This window comes from Condylura cristata, unplaced genomic scaffold, assembly GCF_000260355.1.
Source record: "Condylura cristata isolate star-nosed mole 26May11 unplaced genomic scaffold, ConCri1.0 scaffold00027, whole genome shotgun sequence".
Taxonomy (NCBI): Eukaryota; Metazoa; Chordata; class Mammalia; order Eulipotyphla; family Talpidae; genus Condylura; species Condylura cristata.
The window spans coordinates 3,862,721-3,873,578 of NW_004567128.1; the positions used below are offsets into that span (position 1 = coordinate 3,862,721).

Consider the following 10,858-nt stretch of genomic DNA (forward strand, 5'->3'; position numbering starts at 1 on the left):
AAAACATCAGATAACACCACACCGCAAGAGGCATTACACATGAAAGATAACAGTTGACTTGCTGTTAAATTCACCCCGAGGCTGTATTTACCTGGACTGCTCAAGGGGCTAGCCCTGTCCCCCAGTGTTGGCACGGGATGGTACTGGTGGTTCTTTGAGCCTGGGTACATCCAGTGGTACCTGCCAATTTCCATTTCAGCTCTGCTGTTCGCTGCCAATTTCAGGTGGCAAAGAGTCAGTGTCTCTATCTCCAGCAAAGATTCTTATCAGCATTTTTATTTGTTCTTTTACCATGTAAAGGAAAGGGGGAATGTAACACACAGACTATGAAACACAACCTTTCAGGATCAGCTCAGCACGATACAATGAGAGCGCGTTGTCTCCTCCTCAGCTCTGGGCTCCGGTTTGCAGCCCTCGTCATGTTGTCTTTGTCTTATTTCCCCACCTTCCCCCCTCATTTGGAGCACATGCTAGTTACCACAAAACACGGGAGTCTGGCTTCACATGACAGTATGTCTGCGTCTGCGCGGCCTGCGGACTACAGAGCACCAGCACTGTGCCCGTGACTGCGCACCAGCGAAGACTCTCACTCCGAAACATACCCAGTTCCAGCCTTGAGGAGCCCTGGTCTGCCCCCGGACACCTGGGGCCCTCTCTGTCCCCTCCTCTGGAATTCAGTACCTCGGCATCCACAGCGCTCTGGATTCAACCCTGCTCCAATGATCTCCCGGTGTTTTACAGAGAAAGGGCTGCTGGCCTTGGGCTGGAACTAATTTGTCACATGCGAGGGACAACCTCCCCTCACAGTAACGACAGTTTTTCCTACATAGGGGACTGGAAGGGAAAATGGGCACTCGCTCTCCTGACACGCTGTAGGCTGTGGCTATGAGTTGAGTCACAATCTTGACAACTCAGAGAGACAACATCAAAGCGGCCAGCTCTCCTGAGAAGCCTCTAGCACAGGGGTGTATGTTCTCTGAGGTGCCACAAATATTTAAGGATAAAAAAAAAAAATGATTCTGACGCTGCTGTATGATTCCATCAGAAGCCCGGATTCTACTGCTCCGTTTGGCATGGCAGGCCTCTAAAGAGAGCATCACATCATGAGCGGAAGAAAGCGAACGCCCTGAACAGCCCCACTCGCCACCTCGCAGCCTTCCTGAAATCCCCACCTCACTCTCCACGCTCGCTGAAAACTCTCAAGCTACTTCTGATCAGGAAGTGGAGACCTAACTTTTCCAGGCGGTGTTTAGAAAAATACCTTTTTCCTTTTGGCTTCAAGGTAAAAATTGCTTCAATGAAAAGTGGGAAAAAGCACTACGCTCAGCACCGCACAATGAAATCTTTTTTTGCTGCTGCTGTTTGCTCTCAAGGACGAAGGTGATGGCTGGAGGCCGTGGGTACTGTGGGGGTCCCAGTGGCCACTGGGAGAGGTGTAGCCCACCCGCTCCCTCGTGTGTCACCACCGCCCTGTGAGGCAGCTACTATCATTCTTCAATCTTTACAAATGGAGAAACCAAGGGCGATGGGAAAGTCAGTTGCTGGCCCAGCTGCCTTTGGGCCCAGCACACTGACCTCACCCAAGCCAGGCCCGCGAGGCAAGGCGTCTCTGCACAGGGCACACACATTCTCTGCTCCTCTCCCACGGGTTGGGAAGCGTCCGGACCTGTGGCCAATCAGGCACAGGCACTAAGCAGAAGCCTGGGTTAGCTAGCACTCACGTGTCTTCAAAAACAAAACAGAACATGGCAGCCGCGCCAGGGCAGCTTAGTTCTGGGTAAAACAGGGCTCCTCCACAGCAGCAGAGATGGGGCCAGAAGTGGGCAGCTGCTTCTCAGTACTTCCGGGGAGGCTGCTATTTATAAAATCACACAAAGCAGAGCAGTCACATGGAGCCCAAGGACAGGGTCCCGACACTTAGACGGCAGTGCCTGATAGCCTCGGCTTGAAAGATCTACTACACTGTTGCTTCCGGGCCTGACAAGAAATGGGCAAACTATAGAGCCAGGAGAGCCTGGTTTTTTCTCTCAGAGGGAAGGCTGGCCATGTTCACCCTCTCATGCTTAGCGAGTAGAGACAGAGATGGGCGCAGAGCGATCCAGCTTCTTGAAGAAGCACGAGAGACAGTGATATCTGAGGTACTGCTTGTGGTTGGGGCCGAGATGAGTGGCGGTGGCTGATGGAGCGAGACACAACTGTGGGTGGTCATCGCTGGTGGTGGGTATGAAACAAACAATGGGAAATGGATGCCTTATACACTACCCCCCGCCACCACAGTATTTTATGTGACTGAAATAACTGCACATGGGCCCGCTTTGTAGCATCTAGGAAATTTATCACTGGAAGCAACTAAATGACAGACTTTAAGCTTCCTAGAAAGGCCATATCCGCTGGGCAAGGTCTTTAGAAACCACATTTAAACCACATTTATCATCAGTTTGAGCTGCTATTTAAATATCAAGGAAAGCTATGACACTATTTGCTATGAAAGCAAAAAGCTTCCCTTGCTTTTATAAATAAAGCTTTATTGGCATGCAACCTCACCTACTGGTTTCTCCATTATCTGTTTCAGGCTACAATGGTAGAGCTGAGTGGTCACAACAGAGACCGAGTGGCCCTCAAAGCCTAAAATATTTACTCTGAGTCCTTTAGCACTGAAGAGTGTTGAGCCTTGATATCACGTACTCATAAAAGTTAATGAAATTAATGATAAAACAGGAACAGATGGATTCTCCCTTATTACATGCTCTCTGAAGAGAAATATCATGGGACAGAATAAGGATCAAAATTCTCCTCTCTGGCATTGCCTGCTATTTAATCTGTCACCACCCATCAGCCATATTAAGGTGAAAACCAAGACTGGACTCACACATGGGACCTAAGAGGAGTTAGCCCCACTTCTACTACCAACACATGAACTGAGAAGACAGAGGAAGGGTGACATCATGAGGCAGAACATAGTTAGATGAGTACATGGACAGATGCATGAACACCAGGCACCTCTGTGAAGCTGGGGCAGTGGCCTCTGACTCTCAGAGGTCTGTGTGTATCCCTAACTTCTCCTTCTACCCTAGCCACAGCCACCCCTACGCCTGGCCCGTCACATGACATGGTCGCAGAGGAGAAAAGCAAGTGTCCTTGGAACAATTCACCACCAGTTCTGGTGAGGGGACACTGGTGTCTCGGGGACATGGCCATCTCGTGTCCTTAGCTGAGTCAAGGCTAAGAAATCACTTTAGTATGATTATTTCCTCTACACTGACCTGTACTTTCAATGAGCAGCGAGACCCACCTTTGAGAATTAGACTCTGAACACAAGGTCTCCAGTCCATCTCGAGGGAGGCAGACCCAATTCCCAGAAGTGGCTCAGCTTGCTTTCTTTAAAGAAACAGCCAAGTCTTGAAAAAATATGCTAGTGGAAACAGTGCCTAAGGAGGGACAGCAAATGCCTTGAGATCTTCTCCACATTTACATTTTCTTTAAAGAAAAAAAAAAACAAGGAAAGAAAGCTGCGTTATACCTACCACAATATGTCCAGCACCATCTGGCCGGTCACGCTTTGCTCTACCGCCTATTCCCTAGACACCCCCTCTTCCAATGCTCTCCTTGGCAGGTTCTTACAGAGAAAAACTGCATCTGGAACTTTTTCTGGGCCATATTCACATAATCAAGTGAGAAAACATTAAAACAAATCTCTGACTCAAGACATTCGCAGCCCACCGGGAGCAGTGTCACAGGCTACCCCACTGGGCAATTAGCACACAGGCCCTACAGACAGAGGACGGCTTTGCTTCAACAGAAAAGAGTGCACTACCGACACATTTTTTAAAAACCACATCAGAAATTATCTTGTGGCAAAAAGGATTTCAGTGGATGTGTACATTTTTCCAAAAAAAAAGTCAACAGTCTGAACTCATTTCGTATTTTGATTATGCCCTGTAATTTATTCTAAATTATACATCATTTCCAATTCACCACATCGTTTCCCTGTGTGGTTAGAACTCAATGTGATGCTTGGAATTCTGCAATTTATGCCTGTAATGATTCATAGGAGCTTAACTAGTCGGACCATAATTGTTTCAGTAGATTCCAATTTCCCACATGTAATAAAAATAACTTTCATCACAGATACGTAGATTCTTTTTCGCACAATAGAGCAATTGATTGGATTGTTTTCCTACCCTGTGATTACGAACTCCCAAGCAATTCCAGATGCACTGGTTTGCACAAATGAATTGACATCGAGTAATACGCCACTGAAATAAATAGAAGGCAAGCTCGCATTTCCTTATTACTGAGTCCCGTGATCTATTGCCTTGGTTCTGTCTTATTCATTTCCTCCACTTATTCTAGTCCAGTGTATCTGTTTACTCAATCCTCACACTTTGATTTAATTTAATGCTTCCAATTTAAAAACTGTCATTTGTAATAATTTGGCCAGTTGGCATTTCTTACATCCGTCTGAGAAAACCTGCTGGCTCTCATGAAAAATGTCCTACTAGCTTCTAAATACTTGTGAATCTGGTCATCCGGGGCGAGGGGTTCCATCAAAGCTATGGGGCTGTCTGAAAATCATATGGCTTTCTTTTTGTTAAGGACTTGGGTTACTTTTGTTGAAAACAGAATAAAGTCCTTTGGATTTAATTTCAAGAAGCGTCTTGCTTTGTCCTGGCAAAACTCCCAGGGAGGGACACCGACTCGAAGTGTCAAGTCAATGGCCATGCTATACGTAACTTCCATTCTTAATAGACACTAATAATTAGCCAAAGGCGTTCATTTACAAGCCACTGGGCAGGAACACCCCAACTTAAGAGAAATATTGCCCCTACATTAGTGACTGAAAACCAACAGGGAAGGAGGAACCGAAGGGAAAAAATAGCTCGCTGCCGTAAGACACTCTGTGGGAAGTGACGACATGCATAGGATTAAATTTAGTAAATTAAATCCTTTGCTGAAAGGCTTAAAAGGAGGAAAACAAAAAAGAAGAAAAACTGATCCTCCAGGCCAAGAATTACATAACACATTCTCTGATTCTGTGCAGTTTTTAAACATTCGTTCCAATGAAGCAAACATGCAGAGTATCAATTTAAAATGAAATCCGAGGCAGGCTGGAGGGACAGGCAGCCGCCGTCCGTGATGTGCTTGAGCCGTGTCTGCGCCCGGAATGATGATGGGCGAGCGAACGGGGAGGGGGCTGCAAAGGTGAGACCTGGGTGTGTTCTGACTCAGAGCGGCTGCCTAGGAACTTGCTCGCCGCATGAAGGTGAGCACAGAGGCAGGCCTCCGAGACAGCACTGGGGAGGGCTGCGGGTCTAGTACTGCAGTGAAAACCCAAGCCCTGGCCTGGGCTCTCCCTGCAGCGCCCGCTGTCCCCGTGGCAGAATCTGGCCCCTTGGTCTAACTCTGACTTCCTCAAGCCACAGCAAGTGTCCGTCCGCTCGTTTCCTTCTAATTTGGGGGCTAAAGCCACAGCTAACAAGGGCTCGCATCCAGGCGTCCGTGGAGGCAGGGCCGGGGGTGGTGCGGGGCCTCTCCGTGACATGAAGCACAGCAGCGCAGCGCCAGGCTGGCTGCTGACGAGCCCGCAGTGGGGGAGCGAGATGACGCCCCTGCTGCTTTTGGAGAGAAAAACGGAAGACGTTTCCACAGGGACCAAAAAGCTTTTTCTGTCACTGGCAAACACGGGGTCAATGAAGTGCGGACTAAATAAAGGCATCGACTTGGGGGGGATTGTTATAAACCGCGACAGGTTTCCTCATAGTAATACTATTACATGGCTTTGTCCCCTAAGCTGCATCTCTAACCCTCGTGGAAATGAGTCCTGAAACTTTTCCCTCTGTTCCTCTGTCTCACGAACACCCCGAGAGCCTCTCTTGCTGCCGCTTGGTCATTCCTGGACATTCAATAATTTTCCTACAAGAAAAGGCAACATTTACTGATTGGCTTTTTGTTGTTGTTGGGGGAGGTGGGCTGGATGCTGGAATAGAACTGATAAAGTGAAAGTGCATGTATGCACTTGATGTCACTGAATCACAGCCTCGCTTTTATCATGCTTTAAAAACTGAACTGCAAAAGGGAACCGCTCAGTTTAGGATACAATCCTACTTCAGTATCGCAAATGGGAGCGATTCCATGGAAAAACAAGCAGCCTCTGCACAAGCCTGGTAAGTTGAAATACATGACATTTTGTAGGTGGAAAATGGTTGACAATCAGCAGTTTCAGACAGTTCGGCCTGCATGTTCACGAGCACAGTGGCGCTGGCCCTCTCAAAGGGGATGGCTACCCCTTTGTGACCGCCAGCATTGCCAGTGCCAGAGAGCTGATCTGGGCGGGAGGGCTTTTCATGTCAGAGTCGCTACAGACATGTTCTAGTGACTTCTTGACAGGCTATAACTTTGAGTGAAGGAGATAAATTTCGATGCAGTGAGATGCTGTTAACCTAACAGGGGCTGAGGTGATTCTTGGGGCATCAAACTTGAAATCAGCCATTCTCTAGGCAAAGACAGATTCATTCAGTTTCTAGCTTCTGCCATTTTTTCCTTACCACAGAAACATTTATTTCTCAAAAACCACATTCTGTATGTCAAAATCATACAAGATCTAACTTGTTCTAAGACTCCCTTTGAGGAACAAGACCGTTATCCATTTTTCTCTCCTAAATGTCCAAGTCTTAAATAATGGGACCCCCGCCCCCAACTCACAGCAGACAACAGAAGCAACGACCTCTCTCTCAAGCTCCAACTGTAAATGGTTATGACATGTCTGACACACGGAAACAGCAACCGTTTTCAATGAGAAAATCATAGAACGCCCATGTTGCTCCAGAAAAAGCATATTTAACATTCGTGTCCTGGCAGCAGAGCAAACAACGCACTCCCTGTCAGTGGAACACAGCATGCAGGACACAGGACCTAGGCACGACTCATCACATTCCTTTTTAAGAAGCCAGTCCCCAAATCCAGCTACCCAAGGTGAGGACCTGCAGGCACGCTGCTCAAAACACCAGGTTCAGTAGAGAGATTTGGAACCGGAGCGGTTGCGAAAGACTGATTAACACCAGCCCGCAGGAAAAAACCAGCCTGAAAGCAAGCCCGGGACCCGGGATCGGGCAACCCTGTCTAAGCACCCCCAGTGAAAAGCTTCAAACAGACTGCTGTCAGCGCGCCGGGTACCTTTTCTCTCTTGGCTTTGTTCAGTATTTTCCTCGGCTGCAGTCTCCATGGCTGGCTTCATACCATCCACCAAAAATGCGCCCCGCTCCCCCCAGCACACACTTTCCCCCCTCCTCTTCCTTTTCTTTCAGGCTCCCCTCGGCTCTTATTTACACCCCTGTGATTGAGAGGCTCTGTTCTTCGCTACAGTAGATTACAGTCCTTTCCAAGATGCGAAGGCTCCTCCGTCAGTCTCCCTCTGCCTACTGGTCCATAAAGGCAGCTGCCAGGGAACAGACATGCGTCACTGAGGATCCCAGTTAGGAACCCGCCTTTCTGTGCCGCCGGCCTCAATGCGGCCCCCTCCTGGGGGGGGACCAGCCCGCACTCCCCCACCGAGCGCCCTCCTGCTCCTCCTCACTCTCCTACAGCTCTCCGCTCGCTGCTCCCTCTGCCGCTTTCTCCCTGCTGACTGCACCCAGTGAATGCTAATTAATTCTCCCAGGAAAGAACAGACTGGTGACATCAGAGGAGGGGCCGCGGAGGAGAAAGGAGAGCGCCCCCTCCCACCACGTGACTCAGCTGGCCGGCCACCACGCGTGCCAGCTGTCTCAGGAGCGGCTGCATTCTCAGGAGCCGACTTTCCTTCCCACGGCCGTCCAGGCGTCAGCTGGTTCACTCACTCCCGACCCTGGCGAAGCATCGCCCAAGAACTTGCCCTTAGTCTCTCGCTTACTTGCTCGCTTCATTATTGGTGCTTCACCATCCACACAGCTAGAGTGCGTTAGACACATGCATGACAGCCGCAGCAAAACCCTGAGCTGGGAGCTAGCAACAGCAGTGCAGCAACTCAGCCCCAGCGCCCAGCTCCTGGCCTACGGCCACCGGGGCCCTGCACAGGAGAGGCCGGTCCGGGAGAGGAAGCTCGCCGACCAGAGCCCCACCACACAGTCGGCCCCTCTCACGCACACCCACCCCACACGGCGGACAGGCTACCAGTCTACCTAGCAGACGAGCGGCGGCTCTGAGGAGTACAAACCACAAATGCCTGCGTCTATGTGCAGTTTGACTCCTTCAGAGTCCCTCCCTTCCAGTCAAAAGGGTGTCTCAAGAGCTTGCCGAAGGCCGGCAGCAAACAGGCTGACTGCGAACAAACACGGCGACAGGTACCCAGACCCCGGGCAGAAGGCTGCCTGGAGACCCTACTCTCCTGCACGACTCCCACATTTGAGGCTTTGTCGCTCCACACTTGAAAAAGCAAATGTGTGAGATCCTGCATCCAAATCCTCTCACAACCTGATCTCGTATGTTCACGCTCACACTCCCAAGCCTTCTACACTCAACACCTAGGGCGCTGCTCAACCAGGAAAGATTCTGCAAACCAGTTTAGCCTGCTTCAAAATTTTTTTCACTTTACTTCTCATTTTTCACTTTAACCATGGTCCAAGAAGGCCCGTCCCACTGTCAGCAAGACCCTTACAGCACAACCCCGCCTCAGTTCACTCTCCTGGCCAGGGAGCTGAGAAGCACAGTCTCGGGGAAGAGACACGTTTGAGACATCCCCTGCCCATGGGGAACCCACTGAGTGTAGATTCCTGCAAAGACAATGCGGCCCCTTCAGATGGGGATATGGTGATGCCTGCTTGCCCCCAGCTGATTCAGGGAGAAGAAAGTTCAATTTAGCACAAAAGGGGCCATTGTGATGATGTGCTGTGGTGATGACTTTGTCTTGCGGGCCCTTCTGGGGCACGGCGGGTTACAGCACAGCACAGCACAGGACTAAGAGGCTAAAGCCACCTCAGCATGAGTTCGATTCCCGCCTGCCCCGGAGGTGACCCACCAGGCGCGGCAGACCTCCCCCGACCCGCCCGCTGCTCCCCTCAGCAGTGTGCTTCGTCACTCTGCCTGTTCTGCTCCCCGCTCTGTCTCTGGGGAATCCTCTCACCACCTCTGTGCCTCTGGCCTGTACCCCAGTTCTGCATGCAAAAATAATTTTTTTAGAAAAAGTGTCTTGCAAAGCCACTCAATTATAGAAGTGGTGGGATAAAATACTTTTTTGTCTTTTACTTAAGAATATTATTTTTAAATGTGGGTGGAAATGGGAGGGCAGGGTGTGGAAGGTTCTCAGCTCAAGGACAGGGCCAGCTCTGCATCTGACATTGAAACTATCAGACAAAACAGTCACAAATTCTCCAGCTGATACTGTGATCTAATTTCACCCCGAAAACTACTTGCGATGGGACAATCCATCCTTGTGTCTGCATCGTAACTTTGTGTTCTTTTCATTTGGCTGATAATGCATGATAATTCTAGAAGTTACCACCTTGGTCAGCCTCAAAAACCTCACCACTGGTGACAATAAACCATTTGAGTGAGAAAAAGTCAGGGCAGAAAAAATCTGCCCACAGCAAAAAAGAAAACTGTACAATCTTGTAACATCTGAGGCGTGTGTCCGTGTGTCCGTAATTTTGGACTGCAAATCAGTCTGTAGAGAAAGATAGGAAATGGCACCCAGAGTCGAACATAATTCTCTGAGGCTCTTGCGTCAGTCCCCCGGGCGGAAGGCAAGACAGCCTTACAGTCAAGACAGGAATAAGAACTATTGACACAAAACCGATGTATTCATTGAGTATACAAAATGACTGATACTAGGGAGAGTAGTTTCACAGGGTTCATCTCAGCTGTTTGTAAATCTTCTGGAGAATTCCACCCAGGTTGGTGAGCACCCATGGTGGGCAGTGCAGGGCAGAAAGGGGCACTGTGGGGCCAGCGGCGGCGGTGAGACAGTCTACGCAAGGCCGACGAGGCTAGAAGTACTGTATGAGGAGGAAGTGGGGACCAGGAAGCAGGCCCACCTGCCCAGTGTTTATGCCTGGAGATGGAGGAGGCAGCTGTGAGGGGAGTACGGTTGCTTGTAGCTTGGGTGAGTGAGGAGATGGTGTGCTGCAAGCCAACATGGGAGCCAAAGTACGGAGAGGGTGGGCAGGAGAGGGGCCGCTGGGTTCCCGTGCTAAGCAGCCCACAGTGGGCCAGCAGGCACCTGGGAGCACCGTGCCAAAGGAGAGGGCTGACCGGAAGCAAGGACATGGGAGTCTGAGGTAAGCCTGACAGAGAACTCTGCTCAAACGCCCCCTGCCCCTCTCAGGGGACCTTCCTCGCTAGTCGAAAATGGCAGCCCTGGCATGCCCAGGCCCTCCCTGGGTGGGGTGCTTGTTATTGTGGAAGCCATGACCCAGCACTGATCTAGTTACTTCTTTACCGCTCCTCTTTCCCCCTAAAATATATGCCCTTTTTTCTTTTCTAAAGGTTTATTTATTTATGCACACAAGAACTGGGGTACAGGCCAGAGGTGCAAGACAGTGAGAGGACTCACCAGAGGCAGAGTGGGGAGCAGAACCGGCAGATGGACTGAAACACACTGCTGAGGGGAGCAGCGGGAGACAGGAGAGGCCTGCTGTGCCGCGCCCTGTGGGTCACTCCCTGGCTGGGGGCTTCATAGTGCTGTGCTTAACCCCCTTGGGCCACCAGGGAGGCCCGATACACACTGTTTCAAGAACAGACTTCCTTTGGTCTATTCTTGTTCTCTGCTGTATCACCCACTTCTAGAATCATCCCTGGCACACAGTAAATCCTCAACAGCAGAGTCAGTAAGGCTGTCAGGTGCAGCTAGGATGAAATTTTAAGTTTCTTCTGGCCCCAGAAGGGC

At 50.1% G+C, this 10,858-nt stretch overlaps 1 protein-coding gene across 4 annotated transcripts in view; it reads right to left on the minus strand.

Moving 5' to 3' along the window:
• Positions 1–7,616, minus strand: part of GPM6B (glycoprotein M6B) — a 33,767-nt gene extending 26,151 nt beyond the window's left edge. For 2 of the 4 annotated variants that reach the window (XM_004689857.2, XM_004689858.2), the window contains exons 1-2: positions 7,174–7,616; positions 92–211 (exon numbers count right to left, since the gene is read on the minus strand). In XM_004689857.2, coding sequence (XP_004689914.1) covers positions 92–211; positions 7,174–7,234 — 181 coding nt within the window. In that variant the 5' untranslated portion in view covers positions 7,235–7,616. Of the gene's footprint in view, positions 1–91; positions 212–3,292; positions 3,344–7,173 lie in introns of those variants that run through there. The other 2 variants (XM_012730338.1, XM_004689859.2) reach the window with 2 other exon arrangements.
• Between the last annotated feature and the right edge of the window lie 3,242 nt (positions 7,617–10,858).